Source organism: Sipha flava, unplaced genomic scaffold, assembly GCF_003268045.1.
Source record: "Sipha flava isolate LNK unplaced genomic scaffold, YSA_version1 36_pilon_pilon, whole genome shotgun sequence".
Lineage (NCBI taxonomy): Eukaryota > Metazoa > Arthropoda > Insecta > Hemiptera > Aphididae > Sipha > Sipha flava.
This window is the reverse complement of record NW_020273076.1, coordinates 945,668-967,825: the sequence shown is the minus strand read 5'-3', so window position 1 is coordinate 967,825 and position 22,158 is coordinate 945,668. Positions and strand designations below refer to the sequence as shown.

General features: G+C 26.0%; 1 protein-coding gene across 4 annotated transcripts in view; it reads right to left on the bottom strand.

Annotated features, from left to right (window-relative positions):
- The window catches only part of LOC112688059 (atrial natriuretic peptide receptor 1-like), a 395,288-nt gene that overhangs the window by 206,721 nt on the left and 166,409 nt on the right, over window positions 1-22,158 (bottom strand). For all 4 annotated transcript variants that reach the window (XM_025561079.1, XM_025561080.1, XM_025561081.1 and 1 more), the window contains one exon: window positions 17,168-17,446. In XM_025561079.1, coding sequence (XP_025416864.1) covers window positions 17,168-17,446 — 279 coding nt within the window. The remainder of the gene's footprint in view (window positions 1-17,167; window positions 17,447-22,158) is intronic.

The window sequence follows — 22,158 nt, the reverse complement described above, 5'->3', positions numbered from 1 at the left end:
TAAGTACTTTTTTCATTTTTTTTCAGAGCTCCAAATTCTACTAATTATCAATACCATCAAGCAAATTAAATCTTTTTTTATAAATGTTATGCATATAAAATTATTATTGTTACTAAAAAATAGTGCAAAATTATAATGCATAAAGTAAGCATTTCAACGAGCGTATTCTTTTGAGTGATATCATGCAATGATATTCAACATCACGTTTGGATGACTTGGCGTTAAAACCGTTCGTCACAAGCAATGTGACAGATGGATGTGTTACATTAAAAGATATTCATTCTGACATTATTTTATTATTCGATGATATACGCCTGTTGGTGACCGAGAAACATCTTAAAGGAAACTAACAATTTTTGTTCTCCACATCTATGGCTCTGCCTAACTAATGATTTTCTTCAACATTGCAAAACGAATACATTTCACGTGTTCATATGCCATAATGTATACGAATACACGAAAAACAAATAACAATTATAATGCGCGTTAATAAGCAAAACAAATAACTGGGCTTGAAGAAATAACGATGTCACCACGATTTAAATACAAACACGAGAGATTTTTCCCGACATTGTGAAAACTTTTAGTCAGAATATTGAAAGTGCTGCCTTTTAAAGAGCTGTCGTTTTTGGTTCAAGAATAAATTTAATTTAATGATGAGCATACGCAGGAAATCAACTTAACTTTTTCGTCCCTTCCTATGAATAATATAACCACCAGAGACTTTTCTGCTTTTTTTTCTTTTTTTCTTTTCCTTTTTCTTCATACTTTTAACGTTTTTCTCTTTTCTCGCGTGTTTGAGTTGTAAAAATGAGATGCGTCATTAAAATGTATTTCTCAAACTAAAAAATCAAACCCCACTTGTTGTCTAAAGGAAAGACTCAGTTTTGCAGACACGATAGTTGTAATACACATATTATACATAACCACGATCATATTTATAGAATTTATTTGTTTTCCTATATGTACAACGCGACATATTGGAAAACACTATTAATGAGTTTTTCACGTGAACGAAAACATTTTCACAGGACGACACAAAGTTCTGGTAAGAATAATGCTTCATTTAAAATTCACAAATAGTTTGTGTCAAACTTCGATGGTAATCTATAAATTATTTCAGATATTTTTCATACATATATGTTCACACACAATACTAGCTGATTTATCTGCCTTCATTCGAGTTGGGTTTTAATTATTTTTAATCATTTTTTTTGTTACTTTAAATTACAACAATTTATAATTTTAATATAACTAAGTACCAATCAGTGTACAATATTCTAGGTAACCTATCTTTTGCTAACACAAATATATTTGGATTTCAGACTTATTTCTGGTCATCGTAAAAACCAAATGAAAAGAAAATTGAAGCTTTTTGAAATGTATTATGATATATTAGGCATTATGATGAATGAAATCAATAGAATACGTGGCAACAGGACGGTTTCTTCTTTAAACTTTCTACTCAAAATGATTGATTTAAGAATATTTTCGGTAATATTTTTGATTGGTTTGACTAATCCAATGGGATGAGAAGGTTAGGTTAGGTTAGGTTCAGGGTTTAGGTTTAGGTAATAATATTTATTCTGATGCGCAACACACATCCGATGTTTTTTTGCTGAATATTATTATTATTATTATTATTATATTATGCTTAATTATTATATTATTATTCTAGCAATATTAACATAAATTGTTCATTACACCGAAAACAATTTTAGAATACGCAGAATAATTAATATTTTGATGTATATTTAAACGCAAGAAGAGCAAACAATGCTCATAATAATGCTCTACCGATACCGTCTCTCGATCTCATGCTCTAAATATGACAATGTGCTGTCTATGCGCTACTCTTATTCTCAATATCACTTATCGCAGACGTTTGTCGCTGTTCTCGAGTTACTCGTGCTCAATTCTCTCTTGTCCTGATTCATTGAGCAGTATTTCTTGCCACCGTTCGATCGGCCGATTGAAGTCATCTTTCAACAAGTTTACGTGGTGCTTCTCTAGTAAGTAATCTAATTGTAATTGTTAAATTTTTTTGGTAACATTAAAATAAAATAGGAGTCAAACGATGAGAAGCAATGAATTAATACCTTCATCTTCTTTTTAACAGTACAGTTTATTACTATCAAGGTAATAATATATGTCAACAAAATAAATTCCACCGTCACCTATTAGAAACATATACAACTTACTCATTATTACAATACTTTGTCCTGTGACAAACATTTAATTAACATTCGAGAAATCAAAAATTCTATGACAAAAACACATACATGGAGTGAAATATTATCAAAATTGGTTATTTAGTTCTGAAGTCAATTGCGGAAAAACCGTCGAAAACGGGATTTTTATTTACAATATAGTTACATGAAAATATTCACTGATCATTAGAAAAAAATTGTTTTCATTTTACCGTATTTTGTTTACATTTACCAATTGATTTCTGTACAAACATTTACCTTTCCTGTATTTATATGATAAAAATCGTTCAAATGAATTCTTTCGTGTGTAGTTACATAAATCGATTTTCTAAAATACATACAAATGCGTAGCTATATTTACAAAAAAAAACATTTTCATATAAATTCTCGTTTCCGGGATTCGCACGATGTATTTTGAATTATAAATAGTCAACGAAACCGATATAAAATAATTTTATTTCGGTATTCAAATATACATAAATAAAGGCTGATAAAACATAAAATTAAAGAACGCTGTAATAATTTAAATTTAGTAGTAACACACTCGATCATTAAATATTTAAACCTAGTAGACAATACTGCAAGACATGTTTACCTATGGAAAACTAAAATTAATTCAAATTAAAACTGAATGATATCCACTTTAAACCTGTTATATAAGTAATTTATTAGCATAGTTATTTATTATTATATTACACTCTTTTTCAATCAATTACGAATTCAATAACAAATACAATTATACCAACTTATAAAAACAAATAAAATGGAAACACAATAATAAATTAATTACATTCAGTAACATTTTTCGTGATCAATGATAATTACTTTTGGTTTATCCAATTTCACAAATAATATATTTTATGTTTGATTTTTTTCCACCTTTTTTCATAAAAATAAACATATAAGTAACCAAAATATTTTATGTTAAGATTCTTTTAATTTATTCTTAAATTATTTAATTATTTATAATACAAAACAAATCGATTTTCTGAAAAACAATTATAATAATGTTTCAAATTTGTAGTCCTATTAGGTACGGAAAGTTATGTTACGTGTACTACTTTACGTGACTCGTATACTCAAACTAAATGTTATTTGCTATATTACAATGACTTATAATCTAAGGACATATAATGTATAATATGTTAAGCAATTTTTTTTTTAATATTATTTTCATAAAGGTACTCATTAGAATGCGTATTAAGTCAAGAACTGAAAATGTCCAACTGTTTATGATTTATTAGTAATATATTTAATGAGTACAATAGATTTAATTAAATATATACAAAATACTCGAAAAGTTAAAAAAAATTATACTATTTAATTTAACAAATTATTATAAAAATATTAAATACTTAAAAGGATGTTAAATATAATTTCAAACAAATAATATCGTAGACTTTGTAATATGTATAACCAATGTAAATTAGTAAGAGTTAAATACATAAAAATAACATGAATATTTTTTTGGAATAGATGTTTAGTTCAAAATATTGAATTAAAACTTGAACTATAAACTTAATCAAATTTGATTAAAATGATTAATTTATTTTGATTTAGGTTCAAAGAAATGTTGAACTCTTCACTAAAAGTCATTCTTTGAAATATGAGAATGACTACAAGTTTATAAAAATTACTTAATTATGTTTTCCGACCAAGTGATAGTTTTGAAATTATATTTAACTCAACTTTAAGTTTAAAAAATGTTTTCTTTAATTAAAGATAAAATATTTGTTGGCATGTTTCATATTTACAATATACACTTATACTATGTTAAAGTAATTTATCAAAAATGAAATTACTGTTTAACCATGATTTGTATTTATTTTAATAAAATAAACAATGTATATATATTATATATATTATATATTTAAAATTTTACTTTGTAAAATGTACTCAAAAGTGATTCATTTTAATAAAAACAATGAAGGTTTTCAAGTATTTTGAATTAAATTCTTAGCTGATTTATTTTATTTAAAAAATGAAAGTTCATGTTTGATGAGAAAATAATACTCGACCGCAAATTTTCCAACATGTTCTATTAAAATAATGCAATTTTACTTTGGTTTCTCTTATGATTTCAACAAATATATAATATTTGTCATTATTTGTAATTAATATATCTTGAATCAAAATGATGACGTAAAGGAGCTTCTCAAACATTTGTTAGTCATCTTATGAATAAAATTATTTTAAAAGTCTCGATAGGCCGGATTAATGGGGGAAAACTTTATTTGCCTATGTTTGCCATATATTAAAGTGGTTTTAAAATCAAATATTAATTCGTATATCACTATTAAAACTGAAAGGAATTTAATATTCCTTTTCTTAATTCATAAAACTATCAGTATATATCTATGTTGTGTTTTATATCGTCTGAGCCTAATATTTTGAATGGATTTGAACTATTCAACTAATTTGGTTGTGCGCAATATGATGTACATCAAGTTGGCCCCATATTTCATGCTAGTGGCTCTAAACCTACATAGGAATTTCGCAATTAATTTTCAAATTTAGCTTTGTAGTTTTCATATCCATGGTTTTCCCAAGTAAATATTTATTTTATTTTTTGGTTCAGCCTCTTTATTTCGAGCTAATGACTCCGAACATTCAGAAGAATTTAGTTATCGCTTTGTTATAATTTTCCACAGAAAACATTTCTAAATCCGAACCATTATGTTTAAGAATTTAGATTTAAAATATTGAGAATAATTTTAACAACATAATATTTTCGAAAATTATTATTTTATTTGCAATAATATGAATAGGAACGAGAAGTTACACAAATTGCATATTTTTTCTATGTTTTTATTCATAACTAAATGCACATATAACGTATTTCCACAAAGTGATTCATATTTATGATTTTTTTTTTTTTTATGCATTTTTTTTTAAAAAAAAAAAATGGATTTTTAAAATATTTGTACTAATTTTTTATACAAAATTATATCTAGCTATCGCAAGATTATACTAATAAAAGCACAGACAACTGAATGACTCATATTCAGAAAAATTATTTTAACAATATAAAATATAACATAATTTATAACAAATATTTTAATATAAAATAATATTATCTGTACGAATATCTGAATTTAGAAACATTATGGATACACAATACAGAACCAAGAAACCAAAAAAAGCCAAGTGAATAACTGTACAGAGTATACTCAGAATTCACTAATTCTTGTAATATATTTTAGACACAATAAATAATATATGTAACTGTAATCATATTATATACTAATATACTATACTATACGTGAATTATACATAACACCGGTTCAACTCACAATTCGTAATAAATTTTAAAATACCATAATATAATATATTATATTAGTTCTTGTTTTAATACAAAATAAAATAAATCTGTAAATTGAACTTCACGTAATTATGTATGATATATGAGTAGGATTTATTTTTTTAATTTTTTATTGATAAAACTGATTTTCTATTAAATATAATAACATAAATAAAAAAAAAAAAATTATAATAATAGAAAGTAATTTGAACACAATAAAACAAAATGCTCCAGAATTCCAGTTTGTTATTTATAATAAATCGTTCATTATATTTTTGATTAAATGTAGTACCTAGATAATACATATATCTCATCGATTTTTTTTTTTCAAAGAGGTGGGTTGTGCTAAAAAATAAATTTTGAATAACCTAATTTTATTTATTTATATATTTATTTATTTATTTATTTAAACGGGTAGAATCCAATTACAATTTTTATAATTAAATACAATTTTGTGGACATAAATCTATTAAAAAGAAATACAGTAAATAGTATATGTATATATATATATATATAAATAATAGTATTAAAGACTATAAAAACAATATAAAAATATAATTCAGACAATAATAATATAGGTAGCAGAAATAATTTATAGCTACGAAATATGGTTACAAAAACAATCAAAAGAAGGAAAATTAAATAGATCTATCTGGACGTCATTAGTTATTTTCATTAATTAAGTATAGGATATATTCTTTCATAAATAATGGATTCAAATAGTTTTGGAATAATTGAAATAATAGAAATAGGCCGATAGTTGATTATATTAGTTAAATCTCTTCCTTAATTGATAGGTTTAACAAAACTAATTTTCCAATTAGACGGAAAACAACTACTAGAGAGGGATAAGTTATATAAACGTAATAAAGGAACAGCTAAAACGATTTTACAGTTAATAAAAAAACAGCTAGAAATCATGTCAGGACCAGGATTCGTTTTATTAGTGATATTTTCTAATTTATTTAGGACGTCTGTATTGCTTAAAGTATATGAGTTGAGATTTACTTCAATTGAATTATGATTGGTGGATAGCTGATGAGTATTTAAGGTAGAAGAAACTTGATTTTCATAGATACTGGAAAATTAATGAGCAAAGCAATCTACAATATCCTAACCTCCAATAAATAAATCATTATCATACATCATAATGTTCGGAAGGGTCGGACACATTTTTTTATGGTTAACGAATTTCCAAAATAATTTAGGATTTGTTTTAATAAAATTCTGAATGTTAAAAATATAAATATTATAATCGATTTTGGATTGAGATTTGCACTGAGCACATAATAGAGAAAATTTATTGTAATTAATTTGCGAAGTAGTCTTTTTGAATAATATATGAGCAATGTTTTTCTTATAAATTAAATCTTTCAAAATTGGATTGAAACATATTGGATATTTATTATTGAAAAATTTTTTTTGGTACAATTCAAAAATAATATCATAAAACACATGAACCGCATCATTAATTTGCAAATTATGAAACACGTGATCCCAATTAGTAGAAGCTAATGAAAATCTAATAATATTATAATCACAGTTTAAATAATCATATACAGTTTCATTAAAATGCAAAGGTTTAATATTAAAATTAATTTTAAATTTAATTAGTAAAGCAGAGTGATACAAATAATCTATAGGAACCAGCCCATACTGTTCACATTCTACTTTAACATTTAATACATTTGATAAAATTAAGTCTAGAATATAATTTTTATTATTTTTTATTATATTAAATTATTTTAGATTAAGAAAAGAAAAATTAGCTAATGCGTCCGATTCGATGTTACCATATTTATGAGGAACAACTACATCACTAGTTAATGTCCATTTAATAGTTAGTAAATTAAAATCACTTAATATAATAATTTTGACATTATTGTAATTATATAAACAGCTAATAACCGTATCAGTATGATCATTATAAATATTTATATTATAATTAGGTGGAATGTAGATAGGTTATTTTAAAATTATAGGTTAATTAAAAGTACAGAAGAATCAATAGATAATTTTACAAATAGTTGTTCAATATTATTATTTAGGATAGTAAAATGACAGCAATGATATTTGTTTTTAACATCAATTAGAACATCACCTCCTTTGGTAACATTGTTGAAAACACTGCATCTGTTACAACGGAAGATGATATAATTTGGAAGAAGACCAAGTTCGCAGTCACTTACCTCATGTCGTAACCAAGTTTCCATTAGCACAATAATGTCATAACTTACTAAAGCAATATTATGAGAAAAAACGTCCAATTTAGTATTAAGACCACGAACATTCTGATAATATAGATAAGTGATTCAAATTAAAATTGGGTTTAATTATTTTTTTAAAAGAACAGGTAAATTATTAATATATTTAATAAACAGATCATTTTCACAACGTTTTTTCTTGCATTTAAATCATCGATTACAGATTTAAAGTGATTTCGTTGAATCAAAGTTGATATAGTAATATTTTTAAAATCATCCACGTTTTTAAACTTACGTTTATTTTTAAAAATTTCGAAAACATCATACTGAGTAGGAAGAGTAGTTCGAGTAGGCCTATTTTTATTTGATGATTTACCCAAACGTAGAACATTATTAGGATCAATAGTGACATCAATTTGACGAAAGATATTAGAAATACCCAGTTTGTCGTCAGCATTTGACTGGGTTTCAGGTATATTAAGTATAATAACGTTGCAACTTCTAGACTGACGGTCATTAATCACGGCAAATATTTTCTCTTGATTTAATGAGGTTGAGCTGTTATAATTAAGTTCTAATTTCGACAAATTTGTTTATAATTGTTCCATTTTAGTTTCAATTGATTTGTTTTTAATCAAAATTTCATTAAATTGTTTGGATATATTGTCTAACTTAGCGCTAAGATCATTGAATCTTAAATCAATGGCCTTCTTATCTTCCCGAAATTGATTAATTGCTGTTATAATTTTATTTTGTGTACCTTTCATTTCATTAATGGTTTTAATAATTGTGTTCAGTTTATCAGAAGAATTTGTTAAATCGATGTAATTCATAGTAAAATAAAACGGAAGTACAGTTTAAAAAGAGAAACGTGATTAATTATAATAAATATTTAATATTATTAACCGGCGAAACACTGTTATTACAATTTCGTCTCCTATTGGCTCTAATAATCAAAAATCTGGGTACTATCAGTGATTACACTTTTTAAATCTGCATTTTCAATGCAAATTATTTGCAATTAAATTTAACCGGTCTAATATCAATTAAAGAATATCGGGGTCCTTTTTTCTAATTTGAGGTTTGATTGAGTACATAGCTTAAAATAAGGTGGGTGTCTTGTAGAATATGGGGTTTCATAGATTGATTTCCGGAAAAACCTAGGGTATACAAATTCTGAAAACTACATAGCAATTAATAACATTATAATTGCAAAATTCCTGTGAAGTTTTAGAGTTGCTAGCTTAAAAAAGGGGGGCTGAGGTAAAGTTGACCATCCGAACATAGTAAATTAGAAAAAATTAATTGCAAAATACCTGTAAAGGTTTAGAGCCTCTAGCTTGAAATAGAGAGGTTATTTTCACGCAAATTATAAAATGACATGCAATTTAATTTTATCAAAAGAATTTATCAATCATAAGGGCTAGTGGCAAAAATAATAAATTCGACGGATTGCTTGCAAAAATGTACGAGTAATATGAATAAATGTTACCTGTATTTGAATTCCTTTTGAAATAGATCCAGTGACTTCATTGAACTGGTAAAAATCCTTAAGTACTTATACTCGAATGATCAAATTACCTTTTTCATATGCCAATCTCATTTCAGTTGTAATGTTAGGAATACGAAATTTCCAATACATTAATACCAACATTTTATAAGAATCAGTGGCATATTTACAGAAGGGATCAAGGAGATTAATCCCCTCGTGGCTATATATATGCAAATAATTATAGTCATCATATTATTTAAAATATAATATATATATATATTATCAATAATTGATTACATTTGCAAGAATTGAAATATTATAATACATTGTATAATATTCTCATTGGTATCGCTGATCACTGGTATGTGGTCAGTGACCACACCAGGTTTATGCGGTTCGTATTATTTTAGAACAAGGACGTATTATCGTCGCTATGGTATATCTATTCTTATACTATCTATGGGTATGACGGGTATAGATACTATAAAGCCTAATCACTACTGCTTCAATATCAAGACAAATCTTTGGACACTATGACTGAACAAAATAATCTAATTGATCACGACATCCAGGTAAGTATAGTTTTATAATAAATTAGTTTATTTACATGACATTGGTATGATTTTTATGGCTTATTGGCTTACTTATTTTAGCATTTATAATTTAAAATATCTTCATATCATAGATGTCAAATGCTTGTACTGTTGATGATTGTACTAGCAATGATAATGATAACGTTAAAAAAAAAATTATCAGAAATTAGTATCAATTTAGATATTGCTTTTTATTTAAACCGTCCATTAACAAATGAGGAAAAAGTATTAGGAGTAATTTAAATTTGTATTAGTTAGAAATTGAATTAATTTATACCTATACATAATATGCTTATTTGTTTTCATCCTTTATTAGGTTTTGAAAAACATTTGGGTTTCTTCTAATAATTATGAATTTCTAATACTAGAAAGCAACAAAAGAAGAAAATTAAAGTTCCAAAGGTCATTGTTACATTCATTTCCTTGACTTACATATTCTAAAATTAAGCTAGGTGGTTTTTGTAAATACTGCATAATCATTGTTAAATAAACAAGTGTAGGAAAACAGAAACTTGGCAAGCTTGTAGTTGAACCATTTATAAACTATAAGGATGCATTAAAAGTAAATATTTGAAACTATTTTCAAAGCTTTTAATTTTTAGTTACTGTAAAATGGGGCGATAGATTCATCAGATAAATAATTATTAATTATCTATACAAATAGTTAGAGTTCATATTTTATAGGCGTTTCGTACTCACTCTACAAATGATTATCATATTAAAGTTGTACTTGACACAGACCATTTTTTATATGTCTTTGAGAACAGAAAAACTCCCATAGTTCAACAAATTGATAATGATAGGTATATTTCTAGAGTAATATATATATATATATATATATATATATATAATTGACACTTGATTTTAATTTTATATTTTAAAATTTATAGAGCACTACAAGTAAAAGAAAAAATAAATTGACTAATTCCCATAATACAGTATATTACATTATGTGACTGAGAAGATATTCCTTTAAGGAGACACCGTGACTTTGAATCGTTTATTATTGATGATTGATAAAAAAAAAAATTTATTTTAAAATTCTTAAAAATAGATTATAATTATTTATTGAATATTTTTAGATGATCAATATAATGAAGGCAACTTCCGTGCTATATTAAAATATTTAGCTTAAGGTGACGAATATCTTAAATCAATACTTGAAGGTCCAGGAAAAAGAAACATTAAATACACAAATACACGAGTATAGGTGTACAAAACCAAATACAGTCGAGTCTCGATAACTCGAATTTTTTTTTTGTCCCTAGGAAATTCCTATACACTCAATTCAATATTTGTCGCAATAAGTCAAATATAAAAATAGTTGAGCATAGATAACTCGAAGTCATTTCTTACATTTTATCGTTAGAATAACCGGTTTACAATCACAAATATACAAATGAAATTATCCTATGTACAACTGTGCTGTAAAATAATCGGCAGTTGCCGTATATCTTCGCTGTGTAGCGTGTACAGTTTGTAGTTATGTCTTTTAAACGTAAATTGGTTACCTTAACAATTGCTGAAAAAGTGAACATTATAAGTGAGGTGACAAAAAGTGGTAAACAGAAAAATTAAATTGCCAAGCAATTTAATATTCCACCCAGTACACTTTCAACTATTCTGAAAAATACAGACGATATTTTACAAAAATACGAAACTAATAAAGGGTCCATGAAAAGAATGAAGATTTGTGAGTATCCCGATATAGAGGTTAGTTTACTCAATTGGTTTATTCAATGTAGAGATTTAAACATTCTAATAAATGGACCAATTTTAAAGGAGAAGGCCGAATTTTTTGCTACTAAACTCAGCCATAAACAATTTAAAGCTAGTCAAGATTGGTTAAGCAACTGGAAAATTTGGAATAACGTCGTTTTTCGTAAAATATGTAGTGAAAACACTTCAGTTGACCAATCAATATGTTCTGACTGGTTAGTAAAATAGCTACCAATTATAAATCAATATTCCCCCGATGACGTTTATAATGTTGACGAAACAGGTTTATTTTATAAATGTTTACCGAGTCAAACATTTGTTTTAAAAGGAGAGAACTGTGCAGGGGGAAAAAACAGTAAAGAAAGAGTTACAATTCTTTTAGGATCAAATATGACTGGCACAAATAAAATTAAACCACTATTAATTGGAAAATCGGCAAAACCTAGGTGTTTCAAAGGTATTAAAACATATCCATTAGATTATGAATCAAATAAAAAAGCTTGGATGACGAGTGCATTGTTTGAAAAATGGCTGTCTAATTTTGATAAAAAAAATGAGTTTAAAAAGGAAAAAAGTACTCCTCTTAATTGACAATTGTACTGCTTATAAAACAAAAAATAAATTCAATTCTATTAAAGTAGAATTTCTTCCACTAAATACGACTTCACAACTACAGCCAATGGACCAAGGTATAATACAGAACTTTAAAATATTATATCGTAAAGAAGTTATTCGCAAAATGATTAATGATATCGATGAAGGTAGATATTTTTCGAATTTCAATTTCAATTCATATTAATGTATTCGATTTTATGTCTTACACATCATATGTACTATTTTCTTATGGCTTACCAGTATGCAAAAAATTACAGAAAAAAGAGAATTTATTTTAAAAAACCTATTGAAATTTTAAAAAATATGATAGAAGCAATAATAAATAAAATTTAATTTAAATTAATTTTTGAAGAAGCACAGGTATTTTAAGATGTTGTAATAATGATAGTAATAATGTTTGTGAAATAATATTTATTTCTATAGAGATCAGCTGATTTGTTTGGAAATACAATTACTCACAAAAAGATAACAAATCGAGTGAACCCTCAACATTTAACACCTAATAAATAGTACTTTAGAGTGACTATACTATTATTTTTTTTTGGACAATTTTATATCTGAAGTTAATTATTGTTTTTTAAGCCATAACATTTTTTTAAGGGGTATGTTAAAGATACTTCAAGTCCTTAACATTAAGGTGACAATTTTAATTACTTTCCTGTTGTTTAATGTTGCCTACTTTTTTTTATTCACAATTTAAATTGTTTGTTTCTAGGTTTTGAATGCTTATTTTATTCAAAATTTTCAGACGAAGACAGGAAGGAAATTAAACATTTGATTGATTTATATCCCCTAAAATTGATAAAAACAATATTATTGCTAAACTCAAGATGTGGAAATTGAAATTGACCACTAGTGACTTAAAATGGATTAGAAGCTCTAAACAATTGCGATGAAGAAGTATATCCGAATGTTCATTTTTATTAAAAGTATTTGTTAGTTTGTCTATTTTAACAGCAACTCCAGTGAGAAGTTTCTCTAGTTTAAAATGCTTTAAGACCTACCTGCGTAATACAATGAAAGAGATTTAACAAATATATTTTTTAGTTTTAATGTTTTTATATAATAAATTAAGTTATTTTTTTTAGACACCGTTAACACTGTTGTCAGTTAAGGAAGTAATAAATTATGGTATTAGCAACAAAATCAAGAAAATTAGATTTGGTATTGTAATAAGTATTCAATTTTGCTTTAATAAAATATTTATTTTCAAGTAACACGTTATATATTATAATTTTGGCAACATTCTCAAATATAGATTGTACATTTAATATTAATAAGCTATTATAATTCCCGGAAACTTAGGGTATCGAGGGGGGCATGGTCCCCCTCGAGTTTTTAATTACTGTATAAAGTCATATCTCCCATGAAAATATCACCACTGATAAAAATAAACGAGAATAGTTAAATGCAAATTTTATTTGATCTATAATTAACCATTGTTTACTGCACTATGCATAATGGTTATTGAAAATTATAAAGTTATTTAAATATTGTATGATATTTGTTATTATTTTTATTTTAGATTAATATTTGTAATATACATAAATAAACCAATAGAAGTAAGTATTATTTTAATAACGTAATTTGGGTACCTTAAAAACCAGCATTATTAGTAATTGACAATTTTATGGAACAAATATATTTTATTATAAATGGAAAATATAAAAAAAATCAATTACTTTTACTATTTTATTGTATTTAATATAATAAATAACAGATGGCAATCATTTTTTCAAAAAAATGCAAACACTGATTATAAATATGATGAACTAAATCAATGAAGATGAGATAAATATATTAATTAATTTTAAAGAGTTTGTAGGACTTTTAATATTTCTATGGTTTGATGTAAGATTGTAATGACTTATTAAAGATCAATCTTACGCACATTTTATGTTTTTATTTTAGCCATTTAAACTTGACACATTTAGTTTGTATTCTTTTTGTTACATTTCTTCAACAACTTTTCGGTGGCTTTTCACGTGATTGGAGTGTCAATGACGCGTGTTTGTAAGATTTATTAGGTCAGTTGTTTCGAGAAAATAGTTAATTTTCCCTAGTAAATTCTTTTCACGGTAGCTTCATGTTCAATTCAGACCATCATAACACAACCATAATTTCTAGAATTTTTTATAGATTTTTATAATAATATTATTATAAGAAGTGTCTTTTAATTTTATAAATAAAATCACTAATCACATTTGGCAAAGACAATTTTTAATGAATAAATAATAATTTATCGAAGATAGCAAATAGATTATAAATTACCCTATATTTATATAATGCACCTCTTAAATACCTTCTTTGATACAAAAATGACTTTGAAATCCAACATTTGAATAAAAAATTATGAATTAATAGGTATTTTCTCTTGCAGCACGAAATATAACGTGAAAATCATAACCCAATTATTTAATCTGAAATATTTAAATTTTAGAATTCAATATTGTCTACTTTAGGAAATATATTGTTTAAAAAATAATCGATCATGTGACCAATAAAAATTATTTTAAGACTTAAGATTATGCACGTACTTTTGATGTTAAGAATAATTTTCTCGTGCATGCAAGCGCATACACAAGGGGGGGGTTTTAGGGGTTGAAAATGATTGAATATGTTTTTATATAGTAAATTTGGTATATAGATTATATTATTATAAAAATGTACAACCTAGAACCCCTTCCAAAATATTTTTTTATGTACGCGCTTGCGCGCATGCGTATTATTGTATCAGTTCATTAACATGATTTGAACTCATGATATAAACCACACATAAGACTGTCTTACATGTAGATAATTGGACAAAGCAAAATTACATTTTTAGACTTCTGGAATAACGATTCAAATGTACTTTTTTTTTCAAAATAAGCCCAGCAAGATTCGAAAATCGGTTTTAAACTCAATGCGTTAATCCAATTTCATACATATAGAAACACTATCTAACGGCCAAACTTTTGACACACGTTCAACAAAATTAATCAAAGTCAGCTAGTGAGTATGCTCACATTGAACAATAAATGTGATCAACAATCTTCAACCTTACAAACATTAGAACCAAAAACTGTTGGCAAAACATCAATTCTTGAGATCATCCCGCAAGAACACGTGTAACAACAAATTGTATATAATTTAATTTTCAATAAATAACATTCTACTACAGCATTGATCAATCCATGCTTATCATGGTATATTCAAATATTTCAACAACAGAGAACAATAAATATTAATATAATAAGCTCTAATAATTCAGTAAAGAAAAGAAAGTCTTTATCTAAATTGCATAACTATCGTATATGATACCAGAAATATTTTTAGATATAACATCACCTTTTACGTTGCATGTTACATCGAATTTGCAAAATGCACATCTACCAACATGGTATGACACTATAATAAAACTGTGTTAACATTTTTTTTTTTTCTCCTACTGTAAATAATCATATCATAGCAACGTTTGTAATGATATCTGCTTAATCATTATGCTATGACGTTTTCCTTGCGTGTGTGTTTACGGTGCATTCAAATTAGCAACACGACTTGCGGTATACAGTGGGTGAAACGGTTCGACTGCCATATTTGTTATGACGGTTCGATGCCCATCCAGCCTAAGCTGTGAACACTACACTGCGGAATATCTGTATATGTATATATTTGTATTATTGTGTGCGTGTGTTTGAGCCTTAAACCATAAAGGTCGAAACGTCAAAATAAACAAACGTGCGCGTACACGGATACCGCTGTAACACAGGCCTTATCACTAAATTTACTTTTAGTAAAACGGTCAAAGTAAACTTACCGCGGCCCGTAGCTTGTTGTATAAGAATACAGATATATGCACTACACACCCGCGCACACGCACCATACGATTTTGTTAACCTAACCGGAGAGCACGGACGGATATGGAAATGAGTAAACATTTAATATAGGTTAGGCGGTCGGTCACGCGTACTGGCCACATAACCCAAATTAACGGTAATACTTGTAACTTCGACACCGCTGTAGTATCGTCGGATTAGACATTATAGCTATAAATTCTAAACTTTTCATATGTTTCGGATGTGTAAACACGCCTCTCTGACAGTATGGAGTAACCGTTGTCCATCCGTCCGCAACGTAAACATCGTCCGGAAAAAAATAAAAATAAAAAAATAAAATAATCCGCAGCGAAAACTGTGAATCGTATGAAAAGTGTAACACTTTTTTGTTTCTTATTTGATCAAATTTGTTTTTAATTTTTAACGTATTTTGACATTCTTTAGATCATACCCTATGTAATTTTTAGACCATATCCATTCTCAATTTCAATTCGAATAATATTGTTTTTAATCATTTCAGCAGTACCAATGCATTTTTTCTTCACTTCGCAATTCGTATTCATACATATACATATTTTTAAATCGTTAAAACCTAAGCCCTATATAGTAAACATTTGAATCTATGTTGTATGACGAATCTGTACAGCTGTAAATATTGTTTAACCGATGCTATTATACTTACATAAAATATGTATAAACATCATAACTATATGATTATACAGCACTAAATAATATCGAAAATTTAAAAATTGATTTTCCATGTTTTTTTTTTTTTTTTTGAAAGCATACCTCAATTTTTGGAATGTGAATACCAATATGTTCAAAATATATATAAAGAATGTTGGTATCAGTTTTTAATATATTATTTAACCTGCGGATGCCTGCATAACCCACCTAAAAATATGTTTGTTTCTAAATTAATTTTACATTGGAACGTTAGATATGCTGTGCAAAAATGTACAAAAACCTTAAATTAGCTTGGCGTTCAATGTGAAATTAAAAGTTGGTTATTTTCAAAGTACAAATTACGATGAAAGAATTTTTCAACGTTTAAACCATGACTGCATGAAAATATTTTTCGTGCCCAAAAAATATTGCATAATATAGGTATTGCGTATGATTACATTATCTGTTCCTCCCCCTTCTAAAATGGAACTTTTCACATGCACGAATGTACGATTTACATTCGAACTACCCTCCACTGCATGCACGTACCTTAAACTCGTTGGTCTCGGGATCCATGTCAAGTAGTGAATAGTCGGCGATCCGGTCACCGTTGGCGTCGATGTTCACGTCTCCGGTGATGCCGGTGAACGTCTTGTTCCACATAGCCTTAACGATCGCCGCCCCATCCGACTGGTTGCCACCACTAGCCAATGTCTCGTTCAGCGCCAGCCCATACAGCAACACCGCGTCGTAAAACGCCGTCACGAAGGTAGAAACGGACTCGTTGCCAAAAGTGTAGTTGTACTTCTCCTCGGCCACTCGCTTCACCTATGATGAATACGATATAAATTAAAAGAAAAATCATTACGTCAATGCGAGTTATACGTGAGCATTGATGTGCCTGGCCAGTAGCTTCGGACTTACATTGTTTGTCAGTTGCCGACATTATTAATAAAGCAATAATATATTTTTGGAATAAGTAATTTCATTATAACGTTTGGTGTCGGATCTATAATTTGCCCGATAACCTTCAGATGAGCTGTGTCAATGAACAAGATTAAGAGTGATAAATATGAAATCATTTCATATTAATAAAAATGATTTATTTACGTCATCTTTCTTCGTATGTTAAATTATTATTGCTAAGGTGAGTTAGACAATTTCGTATAAATCAATAATTTTTTTTAAATTTGGACCGTCTTAAATGTTTATTTAATACGTGCATCAGCTTATGTATAATAAATTATACTACTTACGGTCGATCGATATAGACTTCATGAACTTTTCTCAAAAACCTAATTGTTCACATATTTGTATCGTAGTAAACATTGTCTTTAAAACTATAAGATATTTAAATTCCAATCGACGAGAAGTAGAGTAGTTTGTACACGAGAGATTAGTGTACTTTGTAGCTTTATTTTCATTATTTTGTGAAATATAGGTATAAGATGTCATTATGTCGTACATGTATATAAATACATGTATTTATTATATATAAGCGTTATAATATTTTCGGGAATCCCAATGATGCTTTGATAAAAAAATGTGTAATTTAATTTTTATTTTTTTACGTTTAATGTTCATTAAATTGATTAAACATGTTTAAATTATTAATGTTTGTAATCCACAATTTGAATACTAATTTTATATTAATATTAATTTCAATAACTAATTTAAAATTTTGCGTATCATTATTTAATAATAATATTACTTACAATTGGAAAGACAATAATTTATTATTATTTTTTTATTTTTTTTAATTTATTTATTCAATAAAAAAAAATATAAAAATATTTAGATTTAGATTTTTTTAGGCCAGTTTCCGATTATGAATATAATTGATTAAAAAATATGTTTTAAAAATGTAGAGTAATTTGAAAATATAATAGATTTTTCATCAAAATATCCCTTTGAATTGTTGCCATTATTAAATATCACAAAACAATGTGTAGATATAAAATCCAAAACAATTTATATTACAAAAAATAAGGGTCATAAAATGCTTACAAATTAAACGGCCAATTAGAAATAGAAATCCTTGAAGCTTAATATAAGATAAATCTACTAATTTAACTTTTGTTAAGCCTTTAAAAATGTGTAACTATAGTGATACTGTTATTCGGCCTAAGATGTCCACGTTAGCATTGATTTCTCCGTATACTTATAGATAAATAACAAAAGATAGCAAGTCGTGTTTATTTACATATTTTTCATCATGAATGTTGTATTTAGTAGAAATACATTTTTTTACTATACCCAAATATTTGAGTATATTTGATCATATATTTCCGTAATAATTTGTAATTATATATATAAAGTACTTGATCTCACCCTTTTATTACACATAAAAGCAAGCCATTGTATAAATACGATTGTAATGTTAGATGACAAAATTTTTTTTTTATTTTATTAAGAAATATTTACAATATTTAATAGAATATACAATGAATGAAAAATTGATTTATACCATATTGAACAACATGAGATAAAAGGAAGTATACAGTGATATTACATCAAGAGAAAGACGATAGAGCTATTGAATAAGTAAATAAGTATTTTCTTTTTTTTTTTAATTAGGTTTTGAGTGGATCTCTTGGCCTAAATGGAAATTTTCAAAGAAAATCTCAAGAAAAGAAAGAAAAAATAATATTCTTTATAGTTATACATATATTGTATATATTAGGATGGTCCATAATTTTGATTTCTTACCTTCCCATTTTGTTACTTGATATAAGAAAGTAATATGTGATAAATTTGAGTGTGATAATTCAATTCATTTTCTAGTCACAAAAGAGTAGAACAATTATCAAAAGGATAGTTTATTTGATTTTTTTCAATTTATTTCAAAATCTAAAGCATTTATTACAAACATTTACTAAATATTAATTATTAAAAATACAAATTTCTATAAAATATATTCTTACATCGTTTTTCTTAAAACAAATAAATGTTGAATAAACTGCCCTTTTGATAATTTTTTAACCATCTTATTATAAAGTGAGTTATTGTAGTCATTAAATATTGTTACATCTTTATTTTTCTCTATGAATAAGAACCACCTTAATATATATATATATATATATATTATATATTCATTAAACTTTTTTCAACTATATATTTATAGTGGAAGAAAATTGTATTTTACTTTAAATCATATTATACATATCATACAAATACTCAATCCATACTTGATGATTTAAAAGATATAAGAGAGTGTTAGAAAATAAAATATGAATAGACTTTATACATTTGTATCGTCCATTATTTTGTGTGTGTACGTTAGCATAAAGTATGTTATAGCATTAACTATATGTGAATTAATTCAATCAAATTAAATAAGCTGTTTAACTTTTTCGCAGTTTAAGTTATGATAATTTGTTCTAAATTTATACATGTAATTTTTTCACTTCCCAAAGTATAATAAATTATCCATTTCATATATTGACACGGTTTAAAATATTTTTTCAGCACAACTAAAGAATTGACGTATTCATTTCACCCCATCACGTGGAAGTTCTGACCGTATAATTCGTTATTTTGAAAGTCATGGATCCAACGTTTACAAAAATATAATGTTCAATATTTCCTAATAAATATAATATAGTTTTATAAATAATTATAAATAGTATAAGGTGTGATACGGTACATAAAACAATAGGTGGCTCGCAGAAAAAATACAATAAAAGTATAAAATAAGTATTTCTTAAAAGGTTGGTCAAACCAGATACACAAGCCCTATCTCGTAAATTAATATAAAATGCAAATAAGCTCAAAAAAATGTACTGGAGGAAAAAAAGAAAACTAAAATCTGGATAAATATGAAGAAAAATAATCAAGTTTATGAAATTATATATAATTATTCTAAACGGTCTAATTATTTTATTAGTGTTGGCCATTTCCATAAGTTTATTTTTTTATACATTAGTCTTTTATAAAGAAATTGTGACTATTTAAATGTACTTAGAAATACATTTTTACCCTTTAAGAGTATTTATATATTTAAAACTCTAGTTCTTGAGTTAATAAAACAATATTTATATTTTTAAATCAACTTTTAAGTTAAAGAATGAAATACAAAATGTATTATTAACTTAAATTATTACAATAAATTTAACAATATTTTTTACGGCGTTTTCGAATCGTAGTAGTATCAATAATTTAGGTTCTTAATCCCCACTTGAAATTTAAAATATTTATGTATAACATAAAATACACATACTATAGTTGTATTGGTTCATATATAAATTTACTTAGCAGAATAAGTTGTAAATAATTTTTAAAATTTATTAATTTTACAGTTAATTGTTAAAAAGTTATTGTAAATTTTGACATTTATATAATGAATGATTTGATTTAAATAAAATACAATAGAAAATTATTTATGAAATGACACAAATAACACAAAAGTGAAATTACTACTTCTAACTGATTTATGGAAAATTTGATCTTAACTCATTATATTACAGACATGCCATTATAAATGTACCTATATATAATTCAAAAAAATATAAAGTTTATATGCTCTATTATATCTATATAATTTATTAATAATATAGCTGTGAACGTGCTTTATAAAGCAATGATTCACTATAAAATAATTATGTATGTTTATACCTTTATAGCTTTATACACTTTTAATTACATTATTTAAACATATCAGGTTATAAGTAAAACTTTAATAGCGTATGTCGTCGATTTATAGCATAAAAATATTTAATAATTCATAAATAATTATCAAAATTCGAAACTATCTGGATCGATATTTAAAAAGAAAATATAGTTGAACAGCAATAATAAATAACGAAATATCATACTGATCATTTATTGATTTTTAATATCCACAGCATCTTAAACATCAAAAATCCATTTTTTTTTTTGGTTTTTTTAAGTAAATAATATTTAAGTCATGGTTATAGTATATTTTGTTATAAAGAGGAATTTATAAATTATTAGGGTCATGACAACTTGAATGTTATAATTTAAAAATGTCAAAATGGTAATTTTGAGCTTGAAACTGTTTACTTAGAAATACGAAGCAGGGTTTTTATAGATAATATACATTTTAAATTAAATCCAACAATATACATCAATATACGTGCATACAGATTTGATAATTTTCCTCCCTTTGCATGTATTATTGTCATTCAAAACTACATATATAAGCTCACTGTCATAATTCGTGCGATTCGTATAGTTCGAAATCCACTTAATGAAACTAATCGATAGTAATATAATTGTTATATACAGTGTTGGGAATAGATAATGCAAAATTTATCGAGATAAAGATGAAAGATAATATGTCCAAATTCATCTAGATAAAGATAAATGATAATTTCATTTTTATCTAGATAAAAAAAAAGATATTTTCAAAAAATGTTATTTTTTGGTTAACATTTCATATTCTAATAATATCTATGAAGACTCAATTATAATAATTATTATCGATAGGTACCTAGGTGTTTAATGTTTATTGTAGTAATGTAGTATATCATTAAGCAGTAGGTATTTATATATAATGTACAATATTCAATGATAGTTGA